Genomic DNA, 17,881 nt, shown 5'->3' with positions numbered 1-17,881 from the left:
AATGTATGGCATTTGTTACAGCAGCCACAGGAAACTAATACACGCGTTGAATGCCGCCCCTCTGGGAGGCTGCTTTGGAGTCTCTGCCTGAATTTCATGCTATGGAGTCTCTCAGGATGCACACTTTTCTGTCAGAAGATCAAGACACTTCGTAATGACTTTGTCTACTGCCTTGTCCCCCACTCGGGGCCGTGGGCTCTGTGAGGCCCGGGATCTCGTTATATGGGTTAATATGTGCACCCATGACCTTATATGGTGACCACTCAGGGTTCACGCTCAACAGATGTTGGTCTCATTCATTCATTCATTCATTCATCCATCCGTTCACCCATTTACTTATCAATGATTTATTGAGCATCACCTGGCACTGTTCTTGGAGCTGGGGGATGCAGGCAGTGATTCTGCTCTTGTGTCTCCCCTTATCACAGACTGAATATTTGTGTCCTCCCCGCCCCAATTCATATACTGAAGCGCTAACCTCCAGTTTGCCTGTATTAGGAGACAGAGCCTATAGGGAGGTAATTAAGGTTAAATGAGGTCCTGAGGGTGTAGCCCCAATCTGCTAGGACTGGTGTCCTTATAAGAAGGGACACCAGAGAGCTTGCCTTCTCTCTGTCCCCGGGAACCCGTGAAGGAGAGGGCGTGTGAGCACACGGCAAGATGGCAGCCACCTGCGAGCCATGGGACGAGGCCTCGGAATGAAACCTGCTTCACTAGCACCTTGATCTTGGACTTTCCAGTCTCCAGACTCCACAATTCATTGTCTTTCTGTTGGTTCTTTCCCTGATTCCGCACTGCTTTAATGATTACAGCCATGATGGCTTTAAAGTGTGTCCACGACTTCTCTGACGATCCTCCCCTCAGAAGTTGGAGATGGAGATGTGGCTAGACTTAGTGACTTGGCTGCTGGCAAATAGAATATGGTGGCAGTGACGGCGTACGACTTCTCAGACAGGTCTTCAAGGCATCGTGGCTTCTTCCTTGTTCTCCCATTGGATCCATGCCGCCTTGTCACGAGGACGCTGTGTGGAGAGGGCCATGTGGCGAGAAGAACTGAGGCCTCCTGCCAACAGTCATGTGAATGAGCCAGAAAGTGGGTCCTTCAGCCCCACCCAAGCCTTCAGAGGACTGGAGCCCAGCTGTCACCTTAAATGCACCCTCGTGAGAGACCCTGAGCCGGAACCACCCAGCTGAGCCACTCCCAGATTCTTGACTCAGAGACACTGGGAGATAATAGAGCTGCTGAGTGTTGGGAGAATTTGTTACACTGTAGCCAATAACTAATGCACTAGCTCTAAGGTGTGTTTTGTTACCTGGTAGGGCAGGTCTCCTCCTTATCATTACCACTCCTGCTACTATATATTGAGCCCCTCCTGTCTGCCAAGCACTGCATTAGGTGATCAGCACATCCAGTAGTGAACAAAGGAGATAAAATTCCTGCCCTACGTCACATGCTGTCTAGTGGAGAAGACGAAAAATGAACAAGCGAAGCAGAGAAGACACGATATAAAGTCAGGCGTGTGTGTCATAAGCGCTATGAAGAACCAAGCTAGACAACGTTAGGTGATCGGGGGCTCCCTCTGAGGAGGTGACATTTGAGCAGAGACCCGAATGGAGTGATTCAAGTATCTAGGAGAAGACCATTCCGGTGGGGGTGGGGGGGAATGGCTCGTGCAAAGGCCCCGAGGCAGGAGTCGCTCCGTTTGTGCAGAGGACAGCCAGGAGGCCCCTGTGGGTGGAGTGGATTGAGAGGAGCATGGTATGCGCTGCGATCCAAAGGGGAGATGATTCCGGAAGTGTCCCCTTACTTCTAGGGAACTCCATTTCCTTTTCTGAGGAAGGCGCGGGCTGACGCCTGCTTCCAAAGGTCACTGTGGTCGTTAGCAGCACAGGTGAGGCCTTTCGGCCGGCAACCTCGGGGGACTAGGGTGCCCTCTGTGGATTCTGTACTATGCATCAGGACAGGCTGGGGCTTACCAAAGTCTGGCCTTGGCACCCTGGTCCCAGGCACGCCACTATCCCCCTGCTTCCTTTTCCTCATCTTCCTCTCTCATCCCACCTCCTTCTCCCTCACCTCCCTCCCTATTCTATCCTCATCCCTCCTTCTCCTCTCCCTTTACTTTCTCCCTCCTCCCTTCTCTCGCTTCCTTCTCCTCTTCCCTTCTCCTCACTCCGGCTCACCCTCCTCCCTTCTGTCCATCCTGAGTTAACATTCCAGGCCAGGGGAGCAAAACAGGGCAGGTTTCCTTCCTCTCCTTGGCAGGTCTCCAGACGGTGACTGGGCCATTGTGAGTTCTGGCCTCAAGGTCATTCCGGCCCCTACTCCCTGCCCTCCCCCCTGCAGAAGTGTTACTTGAGAAAAGGCATGCGGAGAGGGGAGGAAGGGGGGCAGAGAGAGGCAGAGGCTGCCCTAGAGACCTGTACCAGCTCCCATCCATGGCTAGTGAAATCATAGGACCCCAAGTGTGTGTTAGGGGGGCCGGCCTGCTAACCAACCTCCCAGGGCAGAGGAAGGTACCAGTCGAAATCCTCAACCTGAAGCCCGCTGCAGGATCAGAGGCTGCTGCTTCCTGCCCCTCTCTGAGCTAAGTCCTGGCCCCTCCCCTTCCTGACTGAGTGACTTTGGGCAAGTTGCCTCCTCTCTGTGCCCCACTTTCCCTTTTTTTTTTTTTTTTTTCCTGTCAAACAATTTCTACATCTGGGTAGCCCAACTTCTGACAAAATCACCCAGGCTATTTATTTGATAACTTTAGTTTCCATGTCCCCTCCCTGGAGACGAAGATTTGTATTTTCAACAAGTGGCTCGGAGACTAGGGAAAAGTGGCCCCTTCAAAGGGAGGCTGAGGAGCAAATCCGAGGATCTGTGCTCAGAGCCCATTACCCCATAACATCGTGATTCTAAACACTCCTACGCGTTTGTCATTCTTTCTTGTAAGCCATTTTCAGCAATTACAGTTTCCAAGAACATCGCGTATTACTTAAAATGAGGCAAACCCATGCGGTAGGGTTAATTAAGTCCCCCCGGGAAGAGGGCATCGCAGAAAAATTGTTGTTTTTGGCTTTTCCATCGGCCTTCTGCCAACCAACACTTTAATGGGGACTCAAAAGCATTTATCAGACCTTTATGTGCTAGACTCTTTGCTCGTATTGACTCCTTTAATCTTTTCAACAATCCTAGGAGGTGGGCACTATTATTATCTCTTCTACGGGTGAGCAAATGTAATGTGCTCACAGCTAAGGGTGGCCGACTCAGCTCCTTCCGGGCTCCGATCCTGTGCCCTTGACCGCTGGCTCTGCTGAGGAACGAAGAGGACTCGCTTGCTGGTGTTTTCCCCAGCGGCCGTGGGAACTGTGAGAACTGGAGCGAGGTTTTCAGCCCTGTGCCTCGGTTTCCTCACCTGTAAATTGGGGAAACTGGCAGTAGCTACTCATAAGGGTTGTTGTAGGAATTCATTGAGATCGTACGTGCAAAGGGACAAAGCTAGTGATCGAGATACAGGAGCCATTGTTATCTTGTGGTTATTGTTGTTCTTTCCCAGACTGAAAAGAGAAAATTGGGACAGCCTGGAAGATTTGGTCAAGGAGCCCAGAGATGCTGAGAGGGGTGGGAGACTTAGTTTTGGGGACACCTGAGCATCCATACCCTGAGGACATGGGATCTGGCTTGACCTAGAAACCTGAGCTGCCCCCTCCTTTTCTCCCTCCGCCCCTCCCACTGGCCTCATTCTTTAATACAAAAGCAAGCTCCGACTGAACACAATTCGTCTTTCCCAGTCCCCTGCCACTGTTGCTGTGGCTCCTTCTCTTTAGGCTTAGGTGAGAAAGGCCATTTTGTCCAGCTTAGGAGGTAGGACTTCCAAGGTCTGGCACCAGCCAGCTGCCCACCCGGGCTCCATTCTTCCTGTCTTCCCTGCTGTTCTTTGGGGCAGCAAGATACACAGGGAAAAGACACCACCTCCCAGCCTCCCTTGCAGCTTGGATTGCCACATGACTAAGAGCTGGCCAATCAGATGCCAAGTGGAAGTTGTAAGATGCTACTCTGGGGAAGGTTCCTTAAAAGGGGCACAGTCCATAAACTGGTATGGAGCTGTTGTTGCCCTTCGTCCTCTTCTGCTTTCTGCCTAGAACATGGATGAGGCAGCTGTAGCTCCCGCAGCCATCTTGGACCACAAGGTGATGGAGAGAATGGAACCCCCAGGCTAAGAACGATGGAGGAGAAAGATAAATGGAGCTATGGAGCCACTATTCCAGCTCTAAACTATCCGTTTATGGGTGCTTTTTATAGGAGAAACAACCTTCCATCCGCGCAAGCTACTCTTACATATACCAGTTTCTCTTTTTATCTTATATATTAGTCTTCTTTTTGTTGCTTCTGTTGTTTCCAGTCTCTCTTACTAGCTAGTCACTGAAGAGAAATTCTAAAGTGTATACCTAGGCTGTAGCCCTATATACGTCAATGACTCTTATGTGAACTTGAAGGGATAGGGAGAATGTGGATGCTATTTCCAGTCTTGGGGCTGAATAGTGTTGGGGCTAAAAGTATGGGCTCAAATCTATTCTCAGTTCCTAGCTGAGCCATTGCCTGGAAACTTCATGTTGGAGACCACCGATTTAATTAATAGCTTCCAAACTTAGTGCCCCCCGTGGGGGACGGAGTCAGGGCTTATGGCTCTCTCCTTCCTTCATTGGCCAGGATTGGTCATGTGACCACCTGTAGCTGCCGAGCAGTCTGGGAAAGTGAGTACCTGACCATTTCAGTTTCTTTCATGGGAGGCAGTGCCTGCCATTTCGAAAGAGGAGATGGAAGGGGCTGCTGGAGGCAATCCAAAGAACTTGTCATACCTTCTTCCTTCAAAATATGTTTATTGAGCATCTAACCTGGCAGGAACCCTCTACTTCGACCAGACCAGTTTCTCTTTTATTTTGTATATTTGTCTTCTCTGTCTCTCATCATATTTACAAAAAGTTTTTCTATTTCATTGGCATTTTCAAAGAACCAGCTTTAGGTTTTATTGATCGACTCTAATTTTGTTTTATATTTCACCCATTTCTGTTTGTACCTTTCTCAATTTCTTAACATTTGCTTTGGTTTGTTTTGTGGATTTTTTTTTTTTTTTTAGTTTCTTGAGTGGGAAGCCTATTTTGTCCATTTTCAATTTTTTTTCTTTTAGGATTCTGAATACATATAAGGTTTTACGGCTTTCATTCTCCCTCCAAGTGCATCTTTGGTTTTTATTTTTATATGTATATTTTAAACAAGTGCATCTTTGGCCATATCCCACAGATTTCTATTTCTGGTGTTTTTATTGCCATTTGATTCTGGTTGGTATTTTGCATTTTAATGGCCTCTGTAATCTAAGTATTATTTCACTTAAATTGTTTTCGGGAGTGTAGCAGTTCTGAGAAAGAGGACTATAGCTTTTGAGCTGATATCTACTTTTATTGCATTGCTATTTTGAATAATATATTGACCTACCAGGTAAGCTTGCATTTGAAGAAAGAGCTCTGAGGCTAATAAGGTGGTTTGAAAAACTCCAGGCTACCCTAAATCCACATTGTTTTAATGATGGTCAAAATGAGGGTGTAGCAAATTTGCAGCAAATGTGGGATCATAACCCAGATCCTATAATTGGAGATATTTCACCACCTACCATCCCAACTCAACATGGCCATCTTCAGAAAGGCTGTCTTGAAATTTTTTGGGAAATCTACTAAGCCTTTCCATCCCTGCCTAAACCTCTCTTTCAGCTCCAAGCCTGGAATCTGCCATCACCGCTTCTGACCAATACCAAGAGTCTCTCTCTAGTGCGGCATCTTGGCTGGGTGAAGCCTGTGGCTCAGACGCTGCTAGTGAGAGGAGTTAGAAAACACGCTCTCTCTGGCTTCCCCAGCTCCATCTCCCTCCCTCATCCCACCCCTGCCCCGTTTGCATTCATTTATTCATAAGCCCTTTTTTTGTGTGTGGCTGGCTGAGGAGAAAGATATTTTTAGGGTTGTGCATGTGATGTTTGAGAACAACATGGGGTAAGGGGGACCCCAGGACAATGGAGGACCCAAAGAGGCATCGTTGGTTAAATGGAGGAGGGCCAGAAGGTGCTGGAACCCTTCTTGAGAAATTGGCTCATTCCCTGTCCTGTGCCTCTTCGCTTCAGGACCTGGGTGACGGGAGTGAGGTGCAGGGTAGGGGAGGGTCACGTGCTACAGAACCCAGCTCTGTTTGGTGTCCCAAAGAGGAACAGTCTTTGGCCCACGGGGAGGCAGGACTCTCAGGTATAATGTGGGGTCAGGGAAGGGTGTGAGGCCCTGACATCCAGCAGGGGGGTCTTGCAGCCCTGTGATTTGGGCATCCTCGCGCACGCATGCTAGAATAATCTCGGGAGAGAAAGGAAGCAAATGGGTGACTGGGAAGTGGCAGGGCTGGAGGTGGTAGAAGGAGAGGCTGACACACACTTTTGTTAACCAGGATGTTTATGGCCTCTGCGGCTCTCCGATAGCTCAGGAGTCGGGCTCTGTTGGCTCTAACTCTAGGGTGGAAGCAGGAGAGCAGAGGACCCGGTGACCCTCCGCTCGGGGGAGGCGATGGGAGGATGGTGGGATGAGCTCTTCTCTCTGGAGTTCTCCGGGGTCGCGTTGCTACTCCAGGGCTGTGGGGGAGGATGGGGCAAAGGAACGGAGGAGGCTGTCAGGGAGGTGGAGGACCAGGTCCCCAGTGCCCCCATCCCTGCTGCTCCCTGCCCACCCCCGCCTCCCACAGCCCTGCCCACCCCACGCTCAGCCTGTGCCAGGTTCAGGTGCAGGAAGGTGGCGTTGGTCCTCGTGCGGGAAAGGGAGGTTGACTATGAGAAGAGAGACAGGTGAAAGGGAATTCCAAAGCTTCGTTGGGGGTGGCCGGCTGTCACAGGACAGCATTCTCCCCCACCACGGCTGACGCAGAAAACCAGGGTTTGATGAGTGAATGGATGAAGGAGGGGGTCTAGGAGTGTCTGCCTGTGATCAGGGCCCTGATCACCGAAGTTTCAAGCCTGAGGGAGAGCGGCACTGTTCCTGACTCAGGCGCATCGCTTCTGAGAGTGTCCTGTCAGTGGGGGAGGTCTGGGAAAGGACCTAGTCTACAGTGTCTGAGAGCTCCTGATCCAATGGGTGGGACCTGGCCCTCCGTCAGGGATGTGGCCTCTTGGACCTCTCAGGATGCTCAGTCTAATGAAGAGGACACGTCCCAACACCTGGGAGCCCCTGGTCTGATGGGGAGACACGGTCCCCAACACCTGGAAGCCCCCAGTCTGATGGAGGAGACATGGTCCCTGACTCTGGGAGCTCCCAGTCTGATGGGGAGACGTGGTCCCTGATTCTAGGAGCTCCCAGTCTGATGGGGAGACACGGTCCCCAACACCTGGAAGCCCCCAGTCTGATGGAGGAGACGTGGTCCCTGACTCCAGAAGCTCCCAGTCTGATGGGGAGACCTGTCCCCAACACCTGGAAACCCCCAGTCTGATGGAGGAGACGTGGTCCCTGACTCTGGGAGCCCCCAGTCTGAGGGAAGAGACATGGTTCCTGACTCTGGGAGCTCCCAGTCTGATGGGGAGACATGGTCCCCAACACCTGGAAGCCCCCAGTCTGATGGAGGAGACATGGTCCCTGACTCTGGGAGCCCCCAGTCTGATGGAGGAGGCCTATCTACCCCTGCTCCAGGTCATCAGTTTGACAGAAGAGGCAAGCACTCTATTTGGGGACCCCCCAAGTCAGATGAAGGAGACAAGGTCCCTTTTTGAAGTCTGGTGGTTAGGCAGATCCATCCTTGACGTCTGTCCCCTGGCCTCATGGAGGTGTCAGAGTCCCCTGTCAGGAGCCCCACCTGGAATGAGGTGCCCTCTGACCCCAACGCACACTCACGGGCCACCTGCAGCTCCAGCTCTAGCGTCTCGGTCTTGCCCTGCAGCGTGACGGTCTTGAGCGTGTAGCGTCCGGCATCCGTGAGGTTCAGCTTCTGCACCAGCAGCGAGCAGTTGGCGAAGCCCACCTCCCGGCCTGTGTGCGCGGGGCCCGCGATCCAGCTCCCGGACGGCAGCTGGCTGAGCAGCCGGTTGGGCTCGGAGGCCGGCCCGCGGTACCAGGCGTAGACCAGCAGGTCCCTGGGGTAGCCCTGGACGGTCAGCGTCACGTCCTGGCCCTCCATCGGCTTGGTCGGCACGGGCACGATAGACATGGTGACTGCTGCCGCTGGGGAGGGAGAGAGAGGACGCTGGGTCTGCTGGGCCCGCACTGGGCATAGCGTCCCCATCCCGCCCCCGGCCGGCTCATCTACGCTCCCCCACAGCTGACTGGCGCTCCCTCAGGCAGGGCTGTGGGAAGGAGACAGAGGAAGGCGGTGACTCGGGAGGCAGCGGCAGTGGGCTCTGTGTCCCTCCAAGGCCTTCCCCCACCAGACCGGAGGCCCCAGGGGGTGGGTGCCATCTCTCCCTCCTCAGACTAGGAAATTCCAGGCGCTGGGCCGGGGAGCGAGTGCCTCTCCCATTAAACTGCAAGACCCTAGAGAGTTGGGCTGTCTCCTCCATCAGATTTGGAAATTCTAGAATATGGGGGACCGTGTCTCCCCCATCAGATAGCTGGGAGTAGTGTACCCCAGGTCATGTCTCTTCTTTCAGACTGAGAGACCTCAGATTAGGTGTGCGTGGGGGGGCTCCGGTTTCCTACTGGATTGAAAGTTTCCAGAGGGTGCGAGGCCGCCTCGCTTTCACCAGAATGAAAATTTCAGATTATCGGGTTGGGTCTTTCCAATTAGGCCATGTCTATCCCATCATACTGGAAATTCCTAGAAAGTGGGAGGCCCGTACTCCCCCATCAGATCGGGAGTACCCCAAAGGTGGGAACTGTGTCTCCCCATCAGGCTAGGAATTCCAAAAAATTAAAAAAATAAATAATGATAAAAGAGGCCCTGTGTCCTCAAGACCACGTCTCCCCCATCAGAGCAGAAAATCTCCCCAAGTGTGGGCTGTGTCTCCTCTGTCTAATCGGAAGCTCGCTGGGGGTGGGTCCCATGTCTCCTCCATCACCGCTGAGAAGTCTGCCTCTTGTCTCTGAATAAGGAGCATGTGCTTCTCTGTCTCCCAGGACCGTATCTTTAAGGATGGAGCCCATGTGTCCTTCATCGGATCAGCGGGGGGAGGAGCGGTGTCTCCCTTTCCTCTGTCTCTTCCCTGCCTCCTGCCACAAAGCTGCTGACAGTTCAGGATGCTATCGGGGGCACTGTGCACACGCCCTGAGAATACCTGCATGCCCTGTGTACAACGCCCCATCTCGGCTTGCACGGGCAGGGCTTGGGGCCGCACCTGAGGTCGTCCGGTCTACCCCGCTGTCTCCTGCCAATACCAGCTGCTGGGGCCCCAGGTGGGGTGGGGTGGGAGGTGCACTTACCTCTGGGGATGTCATTTCTGCTTTGGGTGTAAGAGGATCCACCCTTTGGATGAGACTCAGTCTGTTAGTGGAGGTTGGGGGGGGAGGGAGGAAGGAAAGGACTGTCCCCACTGTCCCCAGGGGGTGGTGGCCACTTGTGAAAGAACCAAGGCAGAATTAACCAGACCCCAATGTTCAAAGCCACCATCCCCAGGGGATGAGAACATGTCCCCTGAGGATTCTGATGGCTCTGAAAACACCAGCTGTTAATGTATTACCTCCAGCCCCCAGGTCGTTTAAGGACAGGGATGAGACAATGCCTCCCCGGCTGTGTTTTCCAATTGCCAACAACTGGCTGTGATTTTCCGTGTGTGCTCACGTGCGTGCGTGTGCATGTGTGCGTGTGCGGACGCGCGCTGTCATCTGGGCCCGATGACCGGGTAATCCAGTCAGCTACCAAAAAATTCAGCCGTTTGTGTGGCAGGGAGTGGGGTCGAGCCCCTGAGCAGCTGGTGACAGCATTTAGAGCGGAGGTTCCCAGAAAAAGGGACATTCAGATATTTTCCCACCTATCGCCACGCAAGGTGGCCCATTCTTCACTTTGCCACCCCTCAAGGAAGAGTCAGATTTGTCATTTGTTTTCCAGGTGACAAGGTATGGACTTGTCTCCTTTAGTCACCTGGATGAAAAGGGACCCACCTGACATGCCACTTTGTCACTTGGCCAACAAATGGGTTGAGAATCTCTTGCTTTTCAGGCCTTTGCTGGGCAAACGGTAGCCTGACTGTTGGCACGGCAGCCATACCTCACAGTCCAACTGGGCGACCGTCCAGGGAGAGGGGCGGTCAGGCTGGGGGCGACTCACCAGAGAGCTTGACCACCACAGAGGCCGAGCCGGAGAGCAAAGTCTTGGGGTTCTTAGCGATGCACGTGTACGTGCCCTCCTGGGCTGCCGTCATGCTGCTGATGTTAATGTGGTCTTGACTGTCCTTTAGGGCCCGCCCGTTGAAGGCCCACACATACTCGGGCTCCGGGCAGGAGCGGGACACACACCACAAGGTGAGCGACGTGTTGAAGTCGACTTTGATGGTGCAGCCTGTGCGGGTGGTAGAATCCTGGAGGATGGCCACGCGTTCTGGGCCGACTGTAGGGGCAGGAGGGAGAGAAATGGGGGGCGGGAGAGGGGATGCGAGGTGGGCACCCCTGGCTTGCTTTCCACCAGGCTGGGCCCCTGGGGAGTCTCTGGGCCTAGCGGAGGGAAAAAGAGCTGTGGCCTTTTCAAATTCCACATAGATCCCTAATTCGCTCTGGGATTTTGAGAATCACTTTTCCTCTCAGGGGATCTCAGTTCCTCTTCTGCGAAAAGAGAGTGTTGAGCCCGACGAAATTTCAAGATAATTTTGAAATCTATGGCTCTATTAGAAAAATAAGTAAGAGAAGTCTAAAGGATTGGTTTCTGATAAGCCATCCTAAGTCTGGAATTCTAAGGCTCTGAGCTATGTTTTGGTTCTAGGATTCTAAGACGCTAGGAATCTATGTTTCTCAGCTTCTAGGATTGTGTGGCTCTAAGATTTTAGAATCAGATTTAAGAATCTCTGCTTGTACAGTTTTCTAGGATCCTCGGAATCTAGAATTCAGTGCTTTTTTAAATCTGGAATTTCCGGTTGTAGGATTGCAGGCTCTCAGTTTTTCTGTGTCAGGGGCCCAGCTCCGTGACTTATTTCCCCGGATTCCGCAACAAGGGGCGCGTTGTTGCGTATCGGCTGCCCCTGGCAACAGCGAGCCCCTCCGCGCATTGGTAGTGTTTTCATTTTATCACCCCTTCCGTTTTACCACTTACTTCCCACCTGCCTTTCAAAACTAGCCACTCCTGTGTCCCTTTCCTGGGGGTATTGCTTCAAAATGGAGAATTATTCAATTTCAAAAGTGTCTTCGGTCCTTAGGAGATGGGCCAAGTGCATTTTACCAGGGCTCTTCGGTTCTTAACTCCAGCTCGCCTGCTGCCATGCTGCCACGCCCTAGGACACCCTCTCTTGGCCTCAGTTTCCCCGTCTATGAGGTTTGGGCACTGAGTGTCTCTGGGACCAGGAGGACTCACAGTACACCTTCAGGTCGATGGGCTCGCTGCGGCTGACACTGACCGGGTTCCAGACCTCACACTGGTAGGCTCCGGCCTCCTCCCTGCGGATGCCGTGCCGGGTCAGCACCCGGCCGTCGGGGGACAGGCCCAGGCGGACGGCGATGGGCAGGGCTTCGCCGTTGAAAAACCAGCGGACCTCAGCGGGACTGGGGCTGCTGCATATCAGGCGTAGGGTGTCTCGGCGCTCCACCAGCTCCGTGCTGTTGGCCATGACCACGGGCTGGGCCAGGATCTCTGTGGGGCAAGAGACGGAGGGGGAGGGGGCCGGGCACCACCTGCGCCCAGAGCCTCCAGCTTCCCAGGCAAGGGGTGTGGATCCTGGAGGGGCCCCTGTACCCCAAGTCAGAGGGGCAAAGAATAGGATAGGAGGTAGGTCTGATCCTAGAAGCCATCCTGAAGGAGGTGAGCACTTGCATGTTATTTTAAGTTTTTTTAAAGAGGTTTTATAATTATTTTTTTTAAGAGGGATTGGGAAGGAGGCGGGGAGGCCTGGCTGGGGAAGAGGGGGGTGTCTCACCATAGACCCGCAAGTGTCCGTAGCCCACCTCCGTCTGAAACTGCCTGTTGAGAGTCTGCAGGATGTAGGTGCCCGAGTGCCCAGGCAGAACGCCCTGGATGTCCAGGCTGCCATCAGGGCGCACGGCCTCCCGCCCCGTGTGGGCCGGGCCAGGGGTCTCATCGCCTGTGCTTACGATGTAGCTGGCCACCAGGTAAGCCAGGCTGAGAGTGGGCCCCGCATACCAGTTGTAGGCAAGCAGCTCCCCAGAAAGCCCGTGGACAACCAGTGTGATGTTGTCCCCTTCGGCCGGCTGGTCAGGCTCAGGGGTGATAGAAATCTCGGCCCCTGTACTCAGGAACGCAGCTGTGGAGAAGGAGCCAGAGGGGTAGGATGAGGCAGGCTCAGCCAGTCCCCCCATTTGATAGAGGAGGAAGAGACGTGGGCTCCTGATGTACGTGTACCTAGTATACAGTACATGCTCAATAAATGTTAGCCAGGTGCAGAGCCTCAGCCTGGAAGGGGGGAGGGGTTCTGGGGATTGAATGTGCCGGGCTGTGCCGAAGACCCTGCATACGGCCTTGCTCACAGCAGGTGCGTAGCCCGCGCTCAGCCGATGGGGCCTTGGGATTTCGTGGGGCCCAGGGGGCTTTCTCCCTCTGAGAGTCACCGAGCCATGTCTTACAAGATTGGGCTGGCTCATCTGGCCCCTTGGCCCCGACTCCTAGTCCAGTGCTCATCCCCTGCTCTACCCCACCCTTTTCTTGTGAACCTGACAGGAAAGCCTAAACCCGACCAGCTGGTCAGGGCTGCTCGGGTTTGAATTATGTGCGGTCCCTTGGGATGGTGGCCGTGGCCCTTCTCACATAGGGAGTTCTTGCATGCCTGGCTTGGTTTCCGGGACTCTCCAGGGCTGACAGAGCATGGCTAGGACTGAGGGTTCTGCGTGTAGCACGCATCCCTGGCGTTTTCCAGCTGGGCCACCCTGCCCAGCGACTTCACTTCTCTGAGCCTCAGGCTTATCTTGTCTACGAGGTGGCAGTCGTGAGTGGGCCTCCTTCTGAGGGTGCTTGTGAACACATGGGAGCACTCCGCACAGCTCCAGGTGCAGTGTGCACTAGCAACGCCGCTTAGGATGACCTTCAAACGACCCTAAGGGTTGGGTCCCTTTCACAGAGGAGGAAACTGAGTCTGAGAAGGGGGAGGCAGCTGCCCAAAGCCACGTCCTCAGGGAGGCTCAGAGCTGCCAGGCAGAACGCACCCTAGTCAAGCTTCCGGAGCTCATGAAGGGTTTGCCATATACATGAAGGGGTAGCAGCGGCTGCCTTGCCCAGGGTCATGTTCCGGTTTTGGAAGTCTCCAAAGCCACCCTGCCGGCTGTCCCTGGCCCACCCATGCCAGTGCCTCTTGGAAGAGCAGACTGTGCCTGCGTGGAGCAGAGCGGCCCTGCCTGGCCAGTGCGCTGGGCGTTTGCTCACGCCGTCCCTCTCTGGGGCTGGGGGTCCCCTCCCTTCTCTGAGGCCATCGGGGGTTGAAGTTCTGGCGGGGGAGGGGGCATCACTCTCACTCACCACTAAGGAGGAGCCAGCTGCGCCCGGTCAGCGCCATCTTTCGCCCCAAACCCGAGTCCTGGAGACGGTGGCGTTGGCGTCCCGGCGCTCCGAGGCCCTTCCTGGTTGGGGCTCGGCTCCGTCTGGCGCGGGACCTGGGAGGGTTCGGCAATTTGGAGCCGGGGGAGATCACCTGAATTTGGAGGGATCGAGTCACCGAGGCTCTGGGGCCCCATTTGGGTACCAGGGCAGGCGTGGCAGGCACGGGCCAGGGGCCATGACCTGGCCAGGCCTCCTGGGGCACTGCCTAACCTTCTTTGTGCCAAGGGCCCGGGTTTGGTACCGGGAGAAGAACCTTGTCGCCAGGGACGGGGGGTGTGGCGGGGGAAGGTTTTAGGGCAGTTCTTACCCATGGTCCAGGCCCTGGCCTCCCCAGTGAGCTTGGGGGTTGCTGAGGAAAAAAATCGATCGACAGTGGCTGCCTTTTCCCCAGCCTCACTACTGCGGTGACCTTCATCTGTCATCTCAGAGGATGTCTCATGAAGCAGGCACTGGTATAACCACCATTCATTGACAGGTGGGGAAACTGAGGCTCTGGGCGAGGTCTCTGACTTGCCGGAGTTCTTGCAGCGAGAGGGGACTTGAACCCTGCCACACAGAAGGGCAGGAGGCTGGGTGACTGCACGCTTCCTTGTTGGTCAAGAAATGGGGTGATGCAGACCCTACTCAGGGTGCCTGAGAGCAGTTAGATTTCGCACGTTAGAATTTAGCCAGCACCTGGCCGAGCTGGGCCCCAAAGGCGAAGTCTTACTGGTATGATTGTTATTCAAAGTGCAGGCCTGGACCCACTGTCCCCTGCCTCCACGCCCCTGAGCTTGCTGGGCCTCAGTTTCCTCGTCTGTAAAATGGAAACAAGGATGGCATTCGCCTCATAGGGCTGCTGTAAGGATGGAACAAGTCAACATGTGTGAAGTGTTTAGAGCGAGGCCCGGCACAGAGCAGATGCTCACTAAGTCATTCATTAATTCTGCAGATGTTGAATGAGCATCTCCTGCCTGCCAGGCACTGTACTGTGCTAGGTGCTGGTGGGTAAAGGCCCTGCCTCCATGGGCTGACATTCGTGGGATAAACAAATAAAACATAAAATCTATTCCACACCAGATGGAGACAAGTGACATCTGGAAAAATAGAGCCAGAAAAAGGGTTTGCAATTTTTAAACTGAGGCCAGGGAAGAGGGCCGGGGAGGGGGGCCCTGGGGACGTGGTGTTGGGCAGACCACGGGGAACCTGGGGGAAGAGCTTGCCTGGAAGATGTGTTATTATCAGTGTCTTGGTGGCTTCTGGGTCCCGGTCCCTTCCAGGCCCCGGCAGCCTGCTTCTGGGCGGAGGGCCATACCCGTGGCTCACCTGTCCTGGTTTGTTCCTCCAGCTCAGTGTCCTGAGCTGCCCTTGCCGGGCAAGGCTCTGATGGGGGAGGGAGTGAGAGGCGTGGGTGACCTGGCGCCTCCCGCCCCCCCACCCCGGCCCCGCCACCAGTGACCTCGGTTCACCCCTCCCCGTCCTGGCTCAGCCCCCTCTCCTGAGCCCTGGGACTTCATCCCGGTGTCACTCAGGATGCCTTCCCAGGACGTCCCTAGGCACCTCTCACTCACCTTGTCCTAAACTGCCCTTGGCATCTTCCCCAGATCTGCTCCTTCTCCCTGTCCCCTTGTCAGGGCTGGCGCCACTGTCCACTGTCTTTGGGACAAAGAGACGCAGGCTGCAGGCTTCGTCCGTGACGCCCCTCCCCCCCAGCACATGACGGCCTATGGCGCTTGCTTCCTAAACGTTCCTTCCATGTGTGCCTTTCTCTCCCTCCCTGTGGCCCCTGCCTTGGTCCACGTGCTCTCTACCCATCGGCGGCTTCACCTCTCAGCCCCTCGCTGGTCTCTGCCCTCGCCCTTGGTGCTCAGAACCTGCCATGCCTCCCCAGAGCCCTCAGGAGAAAGGCCAGCTCCTCGCCACGGCCTATCTGTCCCAGACTCATGGGGCACCCTTCCTTCTGGAACTCTCTGCTCCAGCTATTCTGTCTCACCCACACTCCCTCCACCCAGCATAGCACCCCACCTTGCTTCCCTCTGCACGGTTTCATTGGTTTCATCGCCCTCCCGGACAATTCCTCCTCCTCCAGGAAGCCCTCCTGGACTCTCAGGTTGGGTTAGGTGTGCCCTGGGATCCCTGTTCCTGACCCCCTTGGGTCCTCACTTGCAAAGGGGATGGGCCTGTCCCCCAACTGTACTGTGAGGCTGTTGTGGTCATCGCCATGTCCCTAGCACTACCCTGCCCAGGGTCGGGCACAGTGCAGGGGCTCAGAGAATGTTTGTGGAACCGGACACTAGATACAGATGACAAATAGAGGCGTCTCCAGGGAGGCCTGGGTTTCTGGTAATTTGGCCGAGGAGCGCGATGCGGCTGAGGCTCTGAGAGACTTAGGGAGGAACCTGGCTCGTGTCCGGACTCCGCCAGGATTGCCCGCCACCCACAGCCTCACAGTGACCCTTCTCTGCTGTCCGCCTCAGCCACCCCCGCCTTGCCCAGGTCCCCCCTCCCCCTGGACACAAAGCCAGATCCTTGGTTTCATAGACAGGTGCCCTGTCTGTGCCAGGCCCAGAGCTGGGCACAAAGTAGACCAGGCGACCTTGGGCAGGGTCCTGTGCCTCTCTGCGAAGTGGGTGGTGGGTGATCATGACATTGACCTACCAGGGAGTACTCTGAGGGTGGAGGAGATCAGGTGCATGGAGGGCCCTGTGCTGGGCCTGCGTGTGTGGACACCTTTTTCATTCACCATTCAACGAACGTTTATTGAGAACCTACTGTGTGCTAGGCAAGGTGCCGGGTGACAGCCTTGAATAGGACAGACAACAATCCTGGCCCTACGGAGCTGGTCTTTTGTTTGAGGATGCAGTCAATAGATAAACAAAAACACTTATAATGTTCTATTAGGTGGAGATAACACTATGAAGAAAAATAAAGAAGGAGGAGGGGGAGGAGGTGCCTGGAGCACAATTCACATAGGGCAGCGACATGATGAGAGCTGTAGAATAAACTCAAAAAAGAGTCTGGGGGCTTTGCTAGAAATACGTGATAGAGATTTATTCAAGGGTCTTGGAGTTTTCGAACTGGAAAGACGGCTCAGGAAAAACCCGGAAGTGTTCGGAAGAAGAAAGAAAAGTTAAAAGTTCTTATAGTGAAAAGTACATTCTTGAGGATTATCGGTCCTGCATTCTTAGCCCTAGGGTTGGTCCAGGGAGCGCCAGGAGGCCTGGTCACATTCCAGTGGTCTGGATGATGGATGTCAGGTAGCCTGGGTGCGTGAGTCCCTGGCAGGGGCGGAGGGGGGGGTAATGAGGGGGCTACCTGGAGGGCCAGATGTAGATCCGGGCACTGATGCAGGCCTGGAAAGTTCAAAAAAGTTTAAGTGCCCGAGCCAGTCAGAACAAGCATGGAGTTTTTCCTTGTGCCTCAACCTTCGTAATGTTTGTGATTTTAGTTGCTCAGTTAAAATAACTCCGTTTTATGTATTCCCTATCTTCACTCTTTCCTCATACGCAAGAAGGGAGCCATGCTGATTCCGGGGGGAAAAGCATTCCAGGCTGAGGGAACAGCAAGTGCAAGGGCCCTGAGGCAGGAGCGTGCTGGTGAGTGTGAGGCCAGTGAGGCTGGAGCCCACTTTGCAGACAAGGAAACTGAGGCTCAGGGCCATTGCCTCAGGAAGCTGGAGCGAGTAAGTCTTATCTTCTCCCTATAGCCAGCTGGGGATGAGGTCCTTTGACCCCGTTTGGTCTGCCCCCGCCCCCAATCTCACCAGTCATTTAAGGAGCTGAAGGCTCCCTGAGGCCTCCTCACTCAGTCTCCTGGCTGAAAGCCCTACCCACCACCACTGGCTTAATCAGTATTCCTTAGCAGGAAGCAGTGGCCTGGGCCCTGCCTGTGGCAGGATCCTTATCCTGAGACCTTGAGGCTCAGGGGGTGGCTAGCAGGTTCCTGATCCCTGACTCCTCTCCTCCCCTTATCTCAGCAGGGGCGAGGCTGAGGGTGCTGCAGTATTTACTCATGGATCTGTCGTCAGGGTGTGGCTTCCTCTGCGGGCCTGGCAAGGTCTGGGCTTGGTCCTGGGGAGGCTGTTCTTGGAGAGAAAGGACCCCATGTCCTCTTAATTCCTCAGTCTAGAAAGAACAGCCAGGCCACCATGCCAGAGGGTGCAGTGGATTTCAGAAGCAAGCCTGAGACTTGCCCGGGCTGTTCTCTTTGCATGGATATCCATCC

General features: G+C 54.7%; 1 protein-coding gene across 5 annotated transcripts; it reads right to left on the bottom strand.

Annotated features, from left to right (window-relative positions):
• Positions 1 to 6,450: 6,450 nt before the first annotated feature.
• Positions 6,451 to 14,473, bottom strand: CEACAM16 (CEA cell adhesion molecule 16, tectorial membrane component). 5 transcript variants are annotated; one of them, XM_016135977.2, is made up of 9 exons: positions 14,388 to 14,473; positions 13,986 to 14,224; positions 13,598 to 13,769; positions 12,048 to 12,392; positions 11,489 to 11,764; positions 10,256 to 10,534; positions 7,891 to 8,217; positions 6,765 to 6,836; positions 6,451 to 6,644 (listed from the first exon to the last, which is right to left on the bottom strand). In XM_016135977.2, the coding sequence occupies exons 2-8, from the start codon at positions 14,091 to 14,093 to the stop codon at positions 6,772 to 6,774; spliced, it is 1,572 nt and encodes a 523-aa protein (XP_015991463.2). In that variant the 5' UTR covers positions 14,094 to 14,224; positions 14,388 to 14,473; the 3' UTR covers positions 6,451 to 6,644; positions 6,765 to 6,771. The 5 variants fall into 5 exon arrangements, 4 of the variants coding, with proteins under 4 accessions (XP_015991463.2, XP_015991465.2, XP_015991464.2 ...); XM_016135979.2 differs by lacking the exon at positions 6,765 to 6,836; XM_016135978.2 differs by having other exon boundaries at positions 13,986 to 14,457.
• Between the last annotated feature and the right edge of the window lie 3,408 nt (positions 14,474 to 17,881).

The sequence above is a fragment of the Rousettus aegyptiacus genome, unplaced genomic scaffold (assembly GCF_014176215.1).
Source record: "Rousettus aegyptiacus isolate mRouAeg1 unplaced genomic scaffold, mRouAeg1.p scaffold_m13_p_14, whole genome shotgun sequence".
Lineage (NCBI taxonomy): Eukaryota > Metazoa > Chordata > Mammalia > Chiroptera > Pteropodidae > Rousettus > Rousettus aegyptiacus.
The sequence above is the reverse complement of the archived record's forward strand: the minus strand, read 5'-3'. Positions and strand labels throughout refer to the sequence as shown.

What these genes read in the sequence shown, in the direction of transcription:
- CEACAM16 (XM_016135977.2), bottom strand. Translation starts at nt 14,093, where the DNA reads ATGAAGGTCACCGCAGTAGTGAGGCTGGGGAAAAGGCAGCCACTGTCG. An exon ending in CGGACACTTGCGGGTCTATG is followed by an intron (nt 11,765 to 12,047) that starts GTGAGACACCCC and finishes CTTGCCCCACAG; the next exon opens with AGATCCTGGCCCAGCCCGTG. An exon ending in CATCGACCTGAAGGTGTACT is followed by an intron (nt 10,535 to 11,488) that starts GTGAGTCCTCCT and finishes CTGCCCCTACAG; the next exon opens with TCGGCCCAGAACGCGTGGCC.